Source organism: Cydia fagiglandana, chromosome 23, assembly GCF_963556715.1.
Source record: "Cydia fagiglandana chromosome 23, ilCydFagi1.1, whole genome shotgun sequence".
Classification (NCBI taxonomy): domain Eukaryota; kingdom Metazoa; phylum Arthropoda; class Insecta; order Lepidoptera; family Tortricidae; genus Cydia; species Cydia fagiglandana.
Window position 1 is genome coordinate 9,979,136 of NC_085954.1, and position 19,994 is coordinate 9,999,129.

At 39.6% G+C, this 19,994-nt stretch overlaps 1 protein-coding gene and 1 non-coding gene across 2 annotated transcripts; both read right to left on the bottom strand.

The window, feature by feature from the left end:
- Positions 1 to 433: 433 nt before the first annotated feature.
- On the bottom strand, positions 434 to 19,849 carry LOC134675936 (actin-related protein 2). The gene is made up of 10 exons (XM_063534281.1): positions 19,674 to 19,849; positions 19,475 to 19,585; positions 15,196 to 15,267; positions 14,057 to 14,200; positions 12,372 to 12,581; positions 11,773 to 11,922; positions 9,973 to 10,098; positions 9,286 to 9,438; positions 5,115 to 5,243; positions 434 to 858 (listed from the first exon to the last, which is right to left on the bottom strand). The coding sequence occupies exons 1-10, from the start codon at positions 19,719 to 19,721 to the stop codon at positions 817 to 819; spliced, it is 1,185 nt and encodes a 394-aa protein (XP_063390351.1). The 5' UTR covers positions 19,722 to 19,849; the 3' UTR covers positions 434 to 816.
- LOC134676038 (U2 spliceosomal RNA) lies at positions 8,907 to 9,099 on the bottom strand. The gene has a single exon (XR_010099871.1). It is a non-coding gene; the product is annotated as a U2 spliceosomal RNA (small nuclear RNA).
- Positions 19,850 to 19,994: the final 145 nt, after the last annotated feature.

The window sequence follows — 19,994 nt, forward strand, 5'->3', positions numbered from 1 at the left end:
CGTTACGCTCGCGATTCTGTTATATTAGTTTTAGAGAAATCGCTACTCAATATCAGCGGCAAAAACTCACTTGAAGCTCAAATTACTATTTTTGTTCCACTTCCACTTACTTTCCAGCATTTTTAGGTCTCCGTACCCAAAGAGTAAAAACGGTACCGTATTACTAAGATTCCGCTGTCTGTCACCAGGCTGTATCTCATGAACCGTGATAGCTAGACAGTTGAAATTTTCACAGATGATGTATTTCTGTTGCCGCTATAACAGCAAATACTAAAAACAATATAATAAATATTTAAGTGGGGCTCCCTTACAACAAACGTGATTTTTTTGCCGTTTTTTGCGTAATGGTACGGAACCCTTCGTGTGCGAGTTGGACTTGCATTTAGCCGATTTTTCTTTTTGGTCGGGTAATTTTGGGCAAATAAATGAAAGAAATATTTTTTCTTAATTTTATTTAGACTATACACGATTTCGTATTAATTTGTGAAAAATGTCACATTAAACATAAATTCATAATTTTAAATACAATAAATGCAGAAGAAACAACAGTCTTTATCAAATACATACATGTCTTGTCATTTTATATTTTTGCATCTGCTATGCTAAGTACATTTTTGTGAAATTTATAATATTTTGAGCGAAATTTGCTTGGTTTAAATGGTTATTTTATGTGAATATTTAGGTTTTTAAATAGTATTGTTATTGGAATAATCTCTTATATAAAATAATACGGTTAAATTATCCTACCTGAAGTTGAAATCATAATAATAGTAAGGGAATCATACATTTTTACATTATAAATTAATTGTCATTGGATTAACTTGCGCGGGGTCCCAGTTTTCGTAAGCACGCCAGACCCTGAAACCAAAATAAAATTCAATAATTACATGCTTAGTGTGGTATTCCATCTGTCCAATGTAATTGCGTCTAACTCTAAGGTGGTTCGCCTAGGTTACTCAAAACTTAACTCTCGCTAGATGGCACCACTTTTGCAAAATTTCAGATTTTATTTTTTTGTGAAATGGTCTTGGTATTTGTATACTTAAAAGTATGTTTCGCGCACTCTTTAAGTAAATATTGAACTATTAAAATAAACATTGAATACTTCATTGTGCAAAAACCACCTTTTTAATTCGACGGAGTGTTGCTGTCACGCTTTTTCCTACTATTACTCACACATGCAAACAGTGTTTCCATGATCCTTGTAGTAGACAATTTCACACAACGTAAGTATGTTGCAATAGCGTAACGGTATGTTCGTGGAAATACGTGCAAAAGGATTGGGGTTCAAGACTGGTGCGAGTAGGTAATTTCTTTTTGTTTCTCCTTTGTGTTATCTTACCTTTAAACGAGCAATTATTAGATATATAATTATTTATTTATATATTTGGATGGTATCAGAAACGGCTCTAACGATTTCGATGAAATTTGCTATAAGGGGTTTGATCTCTTAGCTAGGTCTATGAGAAAACGCGCATTTTTGAGTTTTTATGTTTTGTAAGCTTTGGTCGGTCTCCCAGATATTCAATCTCCGCTTGGCAACTAATCCCAGAATTGGCATGCGCACTAGTTTTTACGAAAGCGACTGCCCTGACCTTCCAAGTTCCAACCCAGAGAGTAAACTTAAGGCCTGATTCGAAACAAATTTGACAAATTCAGAGTGATTTTTCTTGGATATTTTCTAGCTTACTTTATATATACACTACGACATTATAATTATCAGAATCACAAAATTATTATACCAAAAATTTTTTTTTTTATCAATTCTAAGATGATCAAAAAAATCAAATAAACGCCGCCGTCTTTTTAATTAGGCGCCAAATTGCTGTCAAAAACTTGATAAGTATGGAAGAAACTTGCACATAACTAATTTCCAACATAACCTGTTACCTAATATTATACCAATACTGAAAGGTAATTTCATTGCAATATCCATGAAACAATGAGGATCTAGACATATCTTCAAATATCTGGCGTATCAGGAATTTCGTCGATGTGGTGTCAGTTACCGGGCATTGGTTACTTTTCGACAGAGAAATCGACACCAACATCACTAAAAGAAACGGTTCGCAGCTTTAGTTTAATAATGCGGATTTCCAATATTACTTTGATAATATTTGGAGATGATCCACGATGTTTATGAGGCAATCAGCATGCTTAAGCCAGTACCCTCGAAATCGGACCAAAAAACTTGATTCAACAAAGTCCCACAGTATTGACCTATTGAACGGTATGGAGTGGAGTGTCCAAGGAATTAGTTCGTTAAAACAACAAAAACTATATGCAATATAATATTTCAAAATAAACATTGTTCTTGATAGGACTCAAACTAAGAAACTGTCAAAAAACACTGTCGGATGTATGATGGAGGGCATACAACAAAACTAACGACAGGAGCGGGAAGAAATGGAAAATGATGAATTTACTTATAAATAACAATTTTTAAACAAATTTTCAATAAATTATGGAAAAACAAATCTTGATTCAGCTAGCTTCAGTACCATTAATAGGGTTTTCAATTTGGCAGATTGAATTCGAATCAGGCCTTATTTGGATTAGTCCGGTTTCCTCACATTGTTTTCTTTCACCCAAAAATAGGTATCGGTGTATAAATAGGTAGGTATCAAATGCTATTTCGTACAAAAGTTCGAAAAATCATTGGTACGAGCCGGGGTTAGAACCCGCGACCTCCGAATTGCTTTCCGCTAGGCCAGCAGCGCTTCCCCCACATACTCAGTGTTATCAGGTTTTTAAAAAATCAAAAACGATTACTTATGAAAGCAGAAGAATATAAATGATCGTATTAGATTTATAATTGTTACATATTTGCCGTAACTTATTTTTAAAATGTGTTTTTCAATTAAAAGACACGTCAAGATTGTTTACCTTATTTCTAAGCCTAAAAAAAACAAACTATAGTAATAATTGTGTTTTTCATTCATAGACTAAATCCATTATTTTTAACCACAGGAAATTTTATACACTTCTTTTTAGGGTTCCGTACCCAAAGGGTAAAACGGGACCCTATTACTAAGACTTCGCTGTCCGTCCGTCCCTCCGTCCGTCTGTCACCAGGCTGTATCTCACGAACCGTAATAGCTAGACAGTTGAAATTTTCACAGATGATGTATTTCTGTTGCCGCTATAACAACAAATACTAAAAACAGAATAAAATAAAGATTTGAATGGGGCTCCCATACAACAAACGTGATTTTTGACCAAAGTTAACCAACGTCGGGAGTGGTCAGTACTTGGATGGGTGACCGTTTTTTTTTTTGCTTTTTTTTGTTTTTTTTTTTTGCATTATGGCACGGAACCCTTCGTGCGCGAGTCCGACTCGCACTTGCCCGGTTTTTATTGCAGTGAGGATGTCCTGATTGTAAAAATCAGAGAGATTAGGTAGAGTATAATTTCTAATTATCGTTGTAAAAATAAAAGAATACGTGTAGCCCATACTTAATAATCGATTTATGATAATAAGAAAAATAAATAAAAATAAAAAAACAAAACGAAATTTAGGTGTAACAAAAATACAAAAAGTTATGTTCCAGCATACAATGACTGGGGATCGAACCGGGAATCTTCCGTTTGCAAGCAAAAAAGCGACTGTTTGCATAACACGCCATGATAGTTCTTAGCTAAGCTGACGAACTTCTCGCTTAGGTCAATTAACTACCTGTCAAATATCAGTGTCAACAAAATTGCACTAAACATGACGGCACTCAAAATTCGAGCCGTGGTCAGCCCGGCAACGTCGGAAATGGTATGGCAACGTCGCAAATGTATCTGTACACGACATTTTTGACACACACATACGTAAAATTGATGAAAAGTTAACTATGATTTTTGCATGTTTTCTGTATGAAACATTGTTTTCCTGTTAATTTCGCGCAAACGAATATTCGAAAGAAGATAAATGCGGAAATATTTGTGTACTAATAGTGTGTAGTTACTTAATGAGCTTTGATTGAATTTTGTATGAAAAGCGAACCACCTTAAGCAAAATGTGAGACGCGATACACATTGGATAAAGAAATTGGAATAGCACCCACCCTTACAGATTTTAATCGTAATCGAGAATAAGACCATTGATATTTAAGGAAGGTCGGTGAAAGCTAATCGTAGGTAGAGTTTGACATTTAAAATTACACTTGCATAGTCAACTATCAACATCGCTACCAACTTAGCTTATTATGTAAACCTGTGTTGTGTACAATAAAGTGATTACTACTACTACTACTACTTAGCTTGGTCTAACTCTAGTGTTTATCTAGGTTTCATACGATGAGAAAGATATAAGATGGTATTTGACTATACATATACGGACTTTTCTTAGGGTGGTATTCCACCTATCCAATTTTTTTTTTTTTTTTATAATAAACTGATCGGCGATTGGCTCTAGTCACACCTGATGGAAAGTGAAGACAGAGCCTAAGATGTAGCTCACCGGTTCAGTAATAGCCTATTCACTCTAGCTTTAAAGAGACCGAGGTCATATTTCTTTGTCCAATGTGTATTCCGTCTCACATTTTGCTTTAATGAGAGTGAGACGCACTAACATTGGACAGGTGGAATACCAAAACCACCCTTAGGCAAAAACCATCCCCATAGCTTTAACGCATTCACTGCCAGGAGGCGTGGCCTAGGAACAAACTTGTATGACGGTTTAGTACTTATAGGAATTTTCTGAAAACAGTAATTTCCATTTCGGAACAATACGGGGTGTTTAAATCAAGTCGCATCGAAATCGGTCCATCCGTTGTAGAGCTATGATGCCACAGACAGACAGACATTGACGTCAAACATATAACACCCCTCTTTTTGCGTCGGGGGTTAAAAATAAGCTAATTTGTATAGATAGACCATCATTAGCAATGTCATTTTGTCATTATTATTTGCTTAAAACGGGACTAAATCGCGTAAAATTAAGCTATTAATTTTTCCTCTTCGAGACCACGGGGAGAACACCGTCCTCGAAACGCCGGAGGTAAATTTAAAACTTGAATTTACGCGATTAAGTCTCGTTTTAGTAAAAATCATGAAAGCTTAAATCAGTGTAATGTCGCTTTGATTTGTCAGTGGGCTTTTTCATCCCAGATTTTTTTAAGTCGTACCTGCTCCTGATACTCGGCCCTCGAGAGCCAGAAGTTGTCCCTGTTCTTGCAGACCTCGGCCAGCACGGCGCCGCCGATGAATACCATGTCCTTGCGCCGCGGCGGGTCCTCTATGCGGATCTTGAATTTCTGCAATGACAAGGCAAGAACGTGATACTACGCGAAAATGGTAGGTAACTCTTGTTAAAATAGAATCTTTGGCAATTAACCCTTTAACCGCCAGAGTCTGATATATAAGACATTACATATCCAGCTCATTTCGCCACAGTCTGATAAATAAGACAAAGATCTTATTTGGTTTTTACAGCACATTTATAACTCCCGTAACTATGCCAACCTTACTCTGCGTGGTACAATTGGGTAGGTAAAGTTTTTTGAAGATAGGCAAATTATATTTTTTCCCGATAGTATTCATTATAGCGATCACGGAAATGCAGCTCTTTTATTTTTATATCATTTTATTGATTAAATATAATTTTTTAAATGATCTATATGACGTTTGTGCGGTGAAATGGCAGATTCGAGTAATTAATTCCTTAGCGCGTAGTAAATGGGAGGAGATAGAAAAAAAATCGATGTCAACTGTCAGTGTCATTCTTGGAAAATAACTTGCAAATAATTGGAAAATAATGGTCGGACGAAACATTTGTTTTCTTGTAATTGGATGTCGGTGTGATTTCTAGAATAAGTATTTTTAACGTCCCTAGCACGGATATTTTGATAATGATAACGATTGCTTTCGACTACTTGGCACTGCTTCTTGGAGAACATTTTCATTAACGCCTTCACCACGACTCTTGGACTGCTGCACGAGTCATTTTGGATCTCAGTATCAACACAATAGATGGAGACGATCCCGGAAACGTTCGAATGGAAATAGAATATTACAGAGATGAACTCAAAGTGCGTCGTACCGTCTTGCAGGAAGTACAGACATTACTTTCCAAATTCAGCGTATTTGAGCACACCAAAGTCTTTAACAGCGATTCGGTGCCAAGCTTTGAAGATATATTGGCCAAAATGGTAACTTATACGTTTGTGAGGACTATATAAACGTGATTGTTGTATTATACATACATAATGATTAAGATTGTAATAGTCTTATAACTAGGTTGTTATTGGCTATTATATATGGGCTCGGCAAGGTGTTCACAATATCTGAACACGCACGCCCTGATAATAGAGGCGTGTTCAGATATTTATGAGCACCCTAGCTGCACCAATATATCTGATGGCGACTGTACTTTAGAAAACTTATAATATAAATCCAAAATAATATAATATAAATCCAGTAAATTTCGTTTCGTTTTATTTTATAAATCCACAAATTATTATCCTTAAGCATTAACATTACAACAGTATATAGAATCACGCTGTGTGGCGTGCCCTTGAAGAGAGTTGAGAGGTTCAAATATGGTCAATATGGATAAGTATGTCTGTAGGGTATTTACCTTGGGTGCTTCACGTTGGGGCCAGTTTACATATTGATTAGTGTTGATTGCGGGTTTAATACATTTGCCACTATACACAAGTAGCAAGTGTATCAACTCGCAAAAATACTACATTTTTGCTTCCATTGAGGTATACATAGTAAACACTATTCTCAAATTATGTGAGGAAATAAAACAAATTCAATTTAGTAAAGCGTATTTAATAGGGGTAAAGTGACGCGAATACAAATAAAAAAACAACGCATATTCTTAGTTTATATTAAATGTAGATGGCTTTTTAGTTTTCACTTGGTCACAGAAATACGCTAAAAACCACTTTCAGAGTAGGTGTTTCTTGCGTTTTGGCTGTCCTTCTTGTGTCCTTCCACAGCATGAGCATGTCGTAAGGCCTGTTGTATTTGTCCCTGGACTTAGCAGGAAGCTAGTTATTCATTATTAAGTTTGCTTCTGCTTTCAAATGAAGCGGTGTGCCGTCTAGGTCGTTTTCGTCACTTGAACTCATTTTGTTTATTACGAGTATTAAAATAACAAGCGGTAACTTATTGAGTATTGCACAACGAATAAACTTTGCCGCCTTTTATTTGCATATTTTTTAAAATTATATTACCATAGATACTAAGCATACGGTACGCGCATGCGTCAATCCGCGCGCACCACGCAGCGCCCTTTCGCTGTGCTAAAGCGGTATCCAGACGGGACTGATCAAATCGGTCGATTTGATCAGAAACGAAATTGGCGTCAATCTCCAATTTTAGATTTATGGTGATATTAGAGCCATTTAAATTGAAAAAATGCCCCATAACGAAAATACTAGCCTCACAAATTGGTGTTCTTGTGTCCGCACCTCATTTTATCGGTCATTATCGGCGGTTGAATTCGGCGAGCCAAATTGGCGTTTGCGTCCGTACGTCCCGATTCGATCGGGCAATTTAATCAGATTGACGAAAAATTGACTAATCTGGATACGCCTTAAGCAACATCGAGTTCACGATAATTTGACATATAATAATAATAGATTTTTAGCATAAGTTGCATTTCATAAAACTTAACCCAAATCATTTGTACATTTTCAAGTCAAAGATAAAGACATGTTGGTTTTAAAATTTTAATAAGTATAGACCATAACATTGTCATGATCTTGTAACATTGTTAAAATAAGAGAGTCTCCCATTTTCATTTTATTGCATTTTTTATAAAATGTCTTTAGATTCTCGGGATATCTTGGTCGTAATTCGATTGCTCTTTTTTATGGAAATAATTATATCCTTCAGATTCACAGGATGCTCGAGGCTTAGCCGAATAACACTGCAAGGAAGTATGTCATGGCTCAATGGTTCTAATTAGCCATCAGTATAATACCGCCAATGAATGTTTACATCCACCTGAAAATAAGAACAACATTCATAAAATGAGGATAACCACACAAAACTAACAGATGGTTGAAATTGTTAGAAAAAATTAGACCGATTTCTTGTTTACGAACTTAACAGCTCATGGCAATTTAATAATAAAAATCAAAACACAAGTGAAGAAAGTTTTATGTACCTATGTATTTCACGGATACGTACTCCTGTACGGCCATTGCTCCTCTAATTCAACGGCATTGTGCTTATCACTGTTATGATAATAATTTCAAATTTGTAGAATCTGCTCGCAATCTCGTATGAACTCGCTTATTTTTCTTGCAAAACTCTGTCCAAGGGTCAGCGCAGGGGCCGTCGTGTAGGGGTGGGGAAGAAAACGTTGTCCAATAATTATGCAGTGCCAAGTTATCGAAAGTAAATTCAATCTTTGTCCAAATACGCGCAGATGTCGTGGGGAATCAGAAGTCCGTGGGTCGTGCTGAGGTCGTCGAAAATCTCAATGATAACATTAATAGCAATTCGCAAGGTAACATGAGGCTTGTCCGTTATTTTTCGGGAATGAGAGCTAAGTGACACTGACACTTGACATCGTTTTTTTTTTCTATCTCGTCCCATTAGACGTGCAAAGGAATTAGTCGGATCTGCCATTCCATCTCACAAACGTCATATCGATTATTTAAAAAAATATATTTAATCTATAAAATGAAATAAAAATAAAAGAGCTGCATTTCCGTGATCGCTATAATAAATACTATCGGAAAAAAATATAATTTGCCTATCTTCAAAAAACTTTACCTACCCAATTACTGTCGGTGGCGACACGAGCACGCTCGATCAAAAATTGCTGGCGGTTAAAAGGTTAAAACGGTAACGGTGATTTTGTTGTGAGACTACAGCGAATTAACATCGCCTCGTCCGAGCATCTTCCGCTCAAATTGTAAAAACTACATACTGAAAGTATTATTCATTTTCAAGTATTAATGTGGGCCAATCCCGGCGGCACTGCAATGCCGGGCCGACCCGTGACGGGAGTGGAGCGAGCCCCGAACATCCCGTCGGTTTACAAAAATCAGTTTAATATACTGGTCCCTCAGTGAGGGAACTTTCAGATATTAAGCTGAAAAGAACAGATACTACACTTTGATCTTAGCCAAAAGGCCGAGAAGCGATAACACGACAAGCGAGTTCGGAGAGGGTCATTGAATCAAGAAAAATCTTAACACCGCGATGTACGATTTCTACTGGAGTAGCGCAGCGACATCTAGCGGCAAATTGGGTAAACCAGTCACACTGGCTCGCCCAACGAATTATGCACCTTATGCTAAAGATTTAAGGTATAAAATCAAAAGTACTAACCGCGAGCTTGTCCGTGTCGTTCCTTAGTACGCGCTCTAGGTAGAGCTGCTTTATCTCGCGCTCTAGTCTCGAGGGGAGGCCGGGGTACATAGTTGAGCCTCCGGACAGGACGATGTGCTTGTATAACTCGTTGCGCATGTCTATGTCCGCCGCCTGCAATTTTATTAACTTATTGAATAATCAAACAAAAGTTACAATGAAATACAAGACCCATCGTAGGAAAAAGCTTGAGGAGGTTTGTGCCGTTGGGTAGTTAAAATATTTTTTGAGTCATTTCTATTTCTTATATATATCTAGTAAATAAATCTCAAATCGTTATATTAGAACAAGTGCGTGTGCAAAATATTAACAATTTAATATATAAAATTAGGTATATTATGTACGTTTGTGAGACACTAAAAATACACCCATAAACTTGGACAGATGGAATACCACCCATAGAGTGGTGTTTATTAATATTTAGGTCAAAACTGGGTCAAATATAATATATGGGTGAACTGCCCGTGTAGATCATTTTGTTTCGGAACATCGGTTCAGCCATCATAATCTGCTTGACTCTCCGACCGGCCTGCTGCGGGTGCTGTTATAACTCGTACTATTTGTTACTAGAGGGCACTAGTAGTAACGAACCATAACATCGTTGAAGAGTCTCGCTACTCGCCACTAGAGGGCGCTAGTAGTACTAACCTGGATAGTGTTGAAGACGAGTTCGGCGATGCCCTGCCCCTCCACGTTGATCAAATGCGGTTGGAACAGCGCCTCGGGCGCTTCGAACCGCTCGCCACCGACTTTGATGACGCGCCCGTCTGGTAACTAACATAAACACTAAGGTAACTAAAAATACTCGTAACTATTACCACAGAATAATTAATAGTACTACCGTACAGAAAGGAAACTTCCTACAAAAACAAAGTTTGACAGCGGTTCAGGGTCGAATCATGCTGTCTCTTTCTAATAAAAGGCACTATCCCTTTCGGCTATTTAGGGTTGTCAAAAATCAAGTGATTATCTTATCTGTGGTCCTGCACGCAAAAGGAAGTTAAGTGGTGCCAACCCTAATAATTGCTCGGAGCAATGCTGAGCCAAGCGGAGCAGTTTGACCGAAGTCAGGAGTTTCGCACCCCTGCTATTACACAGAATTGTGTCGCTTAACTTCAAATATATTCAAACAGTCAAACCGTGTAAACTGTTTTGTGGGACACTGTAATTGTATAAGATGTATATTTTTATGTTAATAAATAATTATATAAAAAAAAAATCGGGTAAATCCATTCGACCCTCTCAGCAAATATCTACCCAAAATATTCTTAATACCAAAATAGCATAATCTGACAGATGGATCTACGCGTGTTTCAAGTTTAGGAAAGATGAAATACCTAATGCGACAACATACCTTCACACAGAGGGGCTACCGTGAAAACCGAAATTCGCAAATTGCGGGGATCTTTCTTCTTCACTCCAATGAAGGCGTAATTAGAGTGACAGAGAAAAATTCCCGCAATTTGCTAACTTCGATTTTCGCGGTTATAGCCCAGATCATAGTATTATACAACGCAACAGAGCAACAAATCACGAAGTGAATTGCGGTATAAAAAACCTTTATAGCAAGTTGCACACATATGTTTCCGATTCAGGCCACAAGATGGCAGACCCTCCAACGCGCACGGTCCCTATACTTCATGAAAATCATGAATCTAGTATTAAACTGGATTGGGCATGAGTGGTGGGGATAACTGACAGAAAGGGATAGTCTTATGTATCTTTCAGTAGGAGTAGCAGCGAAAGCGCTATTATTGTTTGTCCTTGTCACAGTCTCACATTTTATTTGTTCCCCACCTTTTTTTTAGTATTGATAATGGTGGGCAACAAATGAATTCGACCAATCACAGTGTCGCATTTGCGTATGTTTTGTCCCTCACGGAGGCACGCGTATACCACTTCTATAGGATGCTACTTCTATGCTATACTTACAACATAAGGCTCGACTAGCACGGTGGTCTCCCACGCCAGCCTCTGCTCCTGCTCGATGTAACACAGCTTCTCTTTCATCATTCTGTTTATATCACCATTCTACATGTTACAGTATATAATACTTACAACATAAGGCTCGACTAGCACGGTGGTCTCCCACGCCAGCCTCTGCTCCTGCTCGATGTAACACAGCTTCTCTTTCATCATTTTGTTTATATCACCATTCTACATGTTACAGTATATAATACTTACAACATAAGGCTCGACTAGCACGGTGGTCTCCCACGCCAGCCTCTGCTCCTGCTCGATGTAACACAGCTTCTCTTTTATCATTCTGTTTATATCACCATTCTATATGTTACAGTATATAATACTTACAACATAAGGCTCGACTAGCACGGTCGTCTCCCACGCCAGCCTCTGCTCCTGCTCGATGTTGTAGCCGATGTAACACAGCTTCTCTTTCATCATTCTGTTTATATCACCATTCTACATGTTACAGTATATAATACTTACAACATAAGGCTCGACCAGCACGGTGGTCTCCCACGCCAGCCTCTGCTCCTGCTCGATGTTGTAGCCGATGTAACACAGCTTCTCTTTCATCATCCGGACCGTCTCGAAGTCGGCGGAGTGGTTGAACGCGTAGCCGCGGAGGAGAAGCAACTGGAACAAGTAAAATGTTTGAAATACCGTAAACTCAGGTAACTTTAGTCCACAACTTACAACTCCTACTCCAACTCAGGTAACTTTCATCTAATTTAAACTGCTGTGAGACATACTAACATTTAATCATGTTACGGTTTTATGGTTTCGGGGAGCCTAGGTCTATGGGTGCTAGTACTGTAAGGCAAAGATAGTATGATTTTCTTTGTCTGTGTTTGAAATGAGACAGTTCTTTGACAAACTATATAGAACTACTAGACTACCTACCTTGATGAGGTACCGCGTGATGTCCCTGCCCGCTATATCCAGCCGCCTCGTGAGGTGAGGCAGCGCGAACTCCTCGTACACCGGACATATGTGAGTCACTCCGTCGCCCGAGTCCACCACCACTCCGGAGATGAGGCCCTGCGCGTACAGGGTCAGGACCAGTCCTTAGACAAACTATATACCTTGATGAGGTACCGCGTGATGTCCCTGCCCGCTATATCCAGCCGCCTCGTGAGGTGAGGCAGCGCGAACTCCTCGTACACCGGACATATGTGAGTCACTCCGTCGCCCGAGTCCACCACCACTCCGGAGATGAGGCCCTGCGCGTACAGGGTCAGGACCGCTTGGATGGCGATGTACGCGCTGTCGAAACCGTATTTTTCGAACATCACCTGTAAGTTAATAAAATAAAGTATAAGTAAAATTAGTTCGATATGTCAGTCTTTTTCTCAGTGATCCTTTAGTACCTTTTTTTGGTACGATACGGAAACCTAAATATGACGGCCTTACTACAAGTCGTTACATGCACTCATTACCGTACGTGTATAATTGGGCCACAGGGATTCTAATATCTCTTCAAATGAAATGCACCTTACCTTGACAAAACAGTTTATTCTGTTTATTACACTTTTACTTGCTCAGCCCAATTACAGTTAGCAACAAAACCCTGCCCGCACACGTCCTTATCTTATGTTTCCACAGATGGCGCTGCGCTGATCGTCGCTAAAACGTCCGATCAAGCAAACTACTTTACACAATTGAAGTAAACAGTTAGGTACTTGTGACGTCACGGCTACGTCACAACGCAACGTTCGGTTCTTGGTGGGGTTCATGGGGGGCTCCATGAGCAGTATCTTGGTGTCGGCCGGCTCCACGTTCATCTTGCTCGGCCCGAACGTACAGCCTGGTGACAGACAGACGGACGGACAGTGGAGTCTAGGGTACGGAACCCTAACAACGTACCTCGATCATCTTCTCCCGGTTCTTGGTGGGGTTCATGGGGGGCTCCGTGAGCAGTATCTTGGTGTCGGCCGGCTCCACGTTCATCTTGCCCGGCCCTAACGTACAGCCTGGTGACAGACAGACCGACACAGACGGACAGTGGAGTCTAGGGTACGGAACCCTAACAACATACCTCGATCATCTTCTCCCGGTTCTTGGTGGGGTTCATGGGGGGCTCCGTGAGCAGTATCTTGGTGTCGGCCGGCTCCACGTTCATCTTGCTCGGCCGGAACGTACAGCCTGGTGACAGACAGACGGACGGACAGACCGACACAGACGGACAGTGGAGTCTAAGGTACGGAACCCTAACAACGTACCTCGGTCATCTTCTCCCGGTTCTTGGTGGGGTTCATGGGCGGCTCCGTGAGCAGTATCTTGGTGTCGGCCGGCTCCACGTTCATCTTGCTCGGCCCTAACGTACAGCCTGGTGACAGACAGACGGACAGACTGACACAGACGGACAGTGGAGTCTTGGGTACGGAACCCTAACAACATACCTCGATCATCTTCTCCCGGTTCTTGGTGGGGTTCATGGGCGGCTCCGTGAGCAGTATCTTGGTGTCGGCCGGCTCCACGTTCATCTTGCTCGGCCCGAACGTACAGCCTGGTGACAGACAGACGGACGGACAGACCGACACAGACGGACAGTGGAGTCCTGGGTACGGAACGCTAACAACATACCTCGATCATCTTCTCCCGGTTCTTGGTGGGGTTCATGGGCGGCTCCGGGAGCAGTATCTTGGTGTCGGCCGGCTCCACGTTCATCTTGCCCGGCCCGAACGTACAGGCTGGTGACAGACAGACGGACGGACAGACCGACACAGACGGACAGTGGAGTCCTGGGTACGGAACGCTAACAACATACCTCGATCATCTTCTCCCGGTTCTTGGTGGGGTTCATGGGCGGCTCCGTGAGCAGTATCTTGGTGTCGGCCGGCTCCACGTTCATCTTGCTCGGCCCGAACGTGTAGTCCCACACGTGGCACATGTCCTCCCAGTTACGGACCACCTGGAACAGATACATCATCATCATCATCATCTCAGCCATAGTCCACTGCTGAACATAGGCCTCCCCCTTGGTTGGAAGCGACCCGCATCCAGCGTCTTCCGACGGCCTTAACAAGGTCGTCTGTCCATCTTGTGGGTCGTACGTCCTACGCTGCGCTTGCTAGTCCGTGGTCTCCACTCGAGCACTTTTCGACCCCATCGGCCATCTTTACACTCAACTTACGGCTCAACAGATATGATTTATATATTCGAGAGAGAGATGGAAGATTCTCTGTGTACAGTCACGGCTGAAAATATCGATACGGACAAAGTGCCAAATTAATTTTACTGAAACTTAATTTTCACGATACTAAAACTTCTTCGTGGTCGTGACCTCATGTCTGAGGGACGTGACTTCTATGGGTTATTCTTCCTACCACTGCTCTCCAGGCCTCTCGATCTTCGGCCATCTGCATCGTTGCCTGGAGCGAAGTCTGGGTAATATTTTGGACCACATCTGACCATCTACTGGGTGCACGCCCTCTATTACTCGATACTAAATATGATAGCCGTTTTTTGAATGAGAAATAGCACATATAAAATTAATTTAAGTAATAATAATAATTTAAGTATAAAATAAGGAAGACGAACGAAGAGGTCCTGAGCATGGCAGGAGAGAAGAGATGCCTGTTAGACACAATAGCTAACAGAAGGGGCAAGATGGTTGGCCACTTGATACGGCACGACAGATTCTTTTTAAACATCCTGGAGGGCAAGATTGAGGGGAAAAGAGGCAGAGGAAGGCCCAGGCTCACATATCTCAGCCAAATAAAAGAAAAAGTTTCTGTCGTGTCGTACGAGGGAGTTAAAAGGCTGGCCCAGCAAAAAGAAGAGTGGCGATTACTCCACCGACAAGAGCATAGCTCTTAAATACTGATGATGATGACAAAATAATACCAACAAAAAATTCAAGTTTAAAATAAAAAACAAATTTATTGTCTGAAGTTGTGTACTTACTCCATTTTCCATTGGATAACTGACTTCGAGCATAGACCTGAGTTGAGACGCCTCATCCCCCACCATCAAATCCTGGAACGGGAATCACATCAATTAGGGTACAGCCAAATAAGGGATGGGAACAAACAACAGGCTTAGTTAATGCAACTCTGAAAAACGACACAAAAAATAGGGAGGAATTGTTGCTGCTGTCTAAGGTAAATAATAACACTAGATTTAGATTCCCTTGATACTATTTTTCCTCTGAGTAAAAATAAATGTAAAAATTCCCAAATATATAAGAAAAAGGTGTAGTGTACCATAAATAAAGCTTTTCTTAAACACCTAATAATGCGGTATCCAAGTAGTCAGAAGTAATAGTATTATCGTACAGAAAGGAAACTTCCTACAAAACCGAAGTTTGACAGCGGTTCAGGGTCGAATCTTGCTATCCCTTTTTAATATATGGCACTATCCCTTTCGGCTATTTAGGGTTGTCAAAATTCAAGTACAGTGAAACCTGGTTAAGTGGGACCTGGATAAGTGAGAAACCTCTATAGCTGGGACTCATGGTGCGGTCCCGACACTTTAGCACTGAATTACCTCTGTTACTGAGAAAAAACGAACCTCTATAACTGGGATTCGTTATTATGATTTTATAGTCACATTTACCTCTTTAACTGAGACAGAGAGTGTATTTTACCTCTTTTACTGAGACTATATTTATAAGATTACATTTTCCTAATTGTTTTTTGGAATTTTATAGGGAATTGACTTCTGTATCTGAGATAACGTCAATCTATGACCTCTCTAACTCGGACTTCATTGAACAATTTCCGTATTATTACTAACTCTGAGTCAATCCACAAATTCCGCATTTGCCTAATTGTGTCTAAACAACTTCAAGTTTGATTTAGTTAATTTATGTAAGTAGTTAAAACTATCGAAACGAAAGCTGAAATTTTGATAAGTAACACGAAAAAATAAATTTTCATTTATTAAATTTCTAATACGCATTGAAGTCCATATCAAATTTAATTTAATTTTGAAATATCTATCCTTTGGAGAATCATTCAAAATTAATTCAAAGAAATAATTAAACAACTAAAAAAATATTTAGGGACAAGGATTATTTTACCTTATTTAATTTTAAAGATAATTACTAAATACCCTATTAACCACCTCTATAACTGAAATATATTCTATTCTCACCTCTATTAATGGAACCCTCTGTAAATGAGACAGAAATTTATTTGTACCTGGCTAACAGGGAGCCTGGGTAAGTGGAAAACCTCTTTAAGTGAGACAAATTTGCTCGCCCCTTGAGATCTCACTTATCCAGGTTTCACTGTAATTATCTTATCTGTGGTCGTGCACGCAAAAGGAAGTCAAGTTGGCACCCTAATAATTGCTCGGAGCAATGCTGAGCCGAGCGGAGCCGAGTTTGGCCAATCTCAGGAGTTTCGCAACCCCTGACAGCAGCAACGAAAGTGAAAAAGTTTGTTAATTAGGCTATGCAAACTATATTACAGCTTATAGGAAACATAAACAAATTCACAAGCTAAGTTTCGTTGCTTGTGCACACACTACTGCCAGTTAATATCCTGTTAAAATAAAGTTTGATACAATGGTATTAAGAAAAAACAATTCTTTGTACCAGGATACTAAACATTACTTTTTATCCTCATAGATGACTGCTAATATTTAGTTTGAGTCCCGACTCAAACTATAAAAAAAAAGCCCTTTATTCATTGTAACGTGTTTACATAAAAAATTGAAAATAAAACTATGACTTATTAATATGTGTTATTACTAATGAATCCCTAGTGGGTAAAAGCCTCCTCCATTGCTGCCCATTTGTCCCTGTCTTGTGCTGTAGCCATCCAGTCTGTGCCGGCTGTTCTTTTTAAGTCTTCCTCCCAACGCATTTGTGGTCCACAAATGACTCAAACTATCTCTATGCCAAATTTCAACTACATTGGTAATGAACTATAATGAACAACGTTTTATATGGGAGCAAGTCCGAAATCACAAAATTTTTTTTGGCCGTTTAATACATTTTGGCCGAGTATCCACTCGGCCAAAATGTATTAAACGGCCAAAAAAACGTCAACGTTTTCTATGGGAAGGCCAAATTTTTTTTGGGATTTCTAGGTTGGTCCCATAGAAAAAGTTGTTCAGTATGACCTACCTAATCACCTCGCACAATATGGCTAACGGTCCAAAAATTACCCTGTATATTAGTATGGATTTAAGTAGCAGTAGTGTGTCTCAAAAAAGTCTAAAATTGCTGTCTAAAATGAAATCCCTAAAAGCAGGCAATGGAAGCACTATGTCTAATCTATACATGGTCTATGTGCTAGGTGCCCATACTGATGCCTTTACCTGTACAACTTCGGGGTCAAACGTCTGCGAGCGTGAAACGTCAACATTTACACGTACATAGTTACTTACATAGAGAAAGGACCAGATACTGTGTACTATGAAAGTTGAAATAAATGTATCATTATTTCTATCCCTCTCAGACATATATTGGAAAGAGACATAAACCCTGAACATAAATTATTCCTGCTACAAGTTGGATTATTTCACACAAATACCAAAGCCCACAGTACTGTTAACTGTACAATGGTGGACCTTATGCCTTTTGTAATAAGGTCCACCAATATTAAGGTATAATTATAACAAATCGTAACAGAACACATAAAACAATTTGTTAGCTCGGAAACACAACTGTTATTTTCAGACACATGCTTAATACTTTACGGACTCACTCCTATAGTAATGTCACGTAACTGGAAAATTGTATTTGAAACATAAATAACTAAATAAAAAAACTGAACAAGTGCAAGTCAGACCCACCGAGGGTTCCATACTTTTTAGTATTTGTTGTTATAGCGGCAACAGAAATACATCATCTGCGAAAATTTCAACTGCCTAGCTATCACGGTTCATGAAATACAGCCTAGTGACAGACAGACAGTGGAGTCTTAGTAAGTCCCTTTGAGTACAGAACTTTTAAAATGTATAAAAATTTAAATAAATAAATAATATATGTATGTCGCAGTCGGATCGTATAATCCGCCGTATTACATTACGGCTAGCCCTTTTCAAAAACAGGGGCGTTTTGAAATGCGGCGGTTTAACGATTAGCCGTATTGAATGCGGCTGAATGAGAATCCGCCGGAATGTATTCGGCGCCATACGTTCTTCAACACGGCTAGCCGTAATGTAATACAGCGAGTCATTAGCCGCCGCTTTGACAGTTTTTAGTTCCCATTTTTAACACTCGTGGCGCTGCCTGACAAACGCTGGGGTGTCCATCAAATCTGGAGTTTGTCGGACTGTTTCTTTTCAAAAAAAAAATTTCCTCCGCAACTTAACTAGACGGAGCCCCGCAAGCGGGGCTCCTATTTCTGAGCGGTTTGCCCTTCGGGCATCTGAAGCTACCTAACGAACCTAACCTACCTACCTATTGATTAAGTGAGACGTCCGTGAAAACATTACACTTTGGGGAAAAAAGCGTAGGTAGGTAATTAGGTTAAGTTCGTTAGGTAACTTCAGATGCCCGAAGAGCAAACCGCCCAGAAATAGGAGCCCCGCTTGCGGGGCTCCGTCTATTTAAGTTGTGAAGGAAATGTTTTGGAAAAGAAACACATGTAGTGCGGTGGGACCATGGTAGAAATAAATTAAATTGCAAACATTGTCAAACTCCGGTTACGAAGGCGACCGAAAGAACTGGTCACTCTACAATGTACGATGCGGCTAAATGTGGGCCGCCTTATTGAAGAACGTATCGCAATGACAATCCGGCTAATCGTCGAACCGCCGCATTTCAAAACGCCCCTGTTTTTTAAAACGGCTAGCCGTAATGTAATACGGCGGATTATACGATCTGACTACGACATACATATATATGAACAAATAAATAAAAAATACCTAGTAGTCAAAGCATCAAATATGGTTCAATATTAATTATAGAATGATAATATTTTTCCTTAACTACTTAATGCAGAACTTCCTGAATATGAATCATCAATTCAGTCCCTGCTAGCTTAATTAATGTAATGTATACATATTCTATGTTTTTATTTATAGTATTAATATATTTTACGCACACTTGAGCATATGCATATTAAGATTGGGGGATGTGCAATGAACAACTGTAAACCCCAATCCGGTTATTTGTTTCTTAAATTTGAAAACAACATAAGGTGCGAAATTGTAGTTTGAAAACTACACGAGATAGCATGATAACTTGATGTTCATAATAAGATTCGACAAAATGTTGGGCACATACCTTAACATCAATATCACCAATCTTGTTCTCTGCCCGAATGATGGGCCTGCCCACCATCGACGGGAAAATGAACGCCGGAAAATTGCTTCCCGCATAGCCGCATTTCACGAACTAAAACCAACAGAATATGATGATCTGATGATTCAATGATATCACTTCATTCGCGGAACGGAACACAAAGTATTTCGCTGTTACTTACACCGGTGCCGTTGTCGCAGACGATAACCTTCCTGCCCTGGTCGTCCATTGTTAAGATTTTATACGAATATCACCGGATTTGTTGTAAATATACTGCCAAATATGATAATTGATAATATAAACGAAACTATACCAATGCCACCCGCACCGAACCCAAGTTTCACTTTTTTTTAATGGTATCTGACAAATCCTTTAAGATATGAAAATATTATACGGTAACAGACTTTAAGTACTTATAATAAAGTGTATATTTGCGTATCATTATATGACACACCTCGTATTACCACATATTGCCAGAAAAAAAAATCAAGACAAGACATGT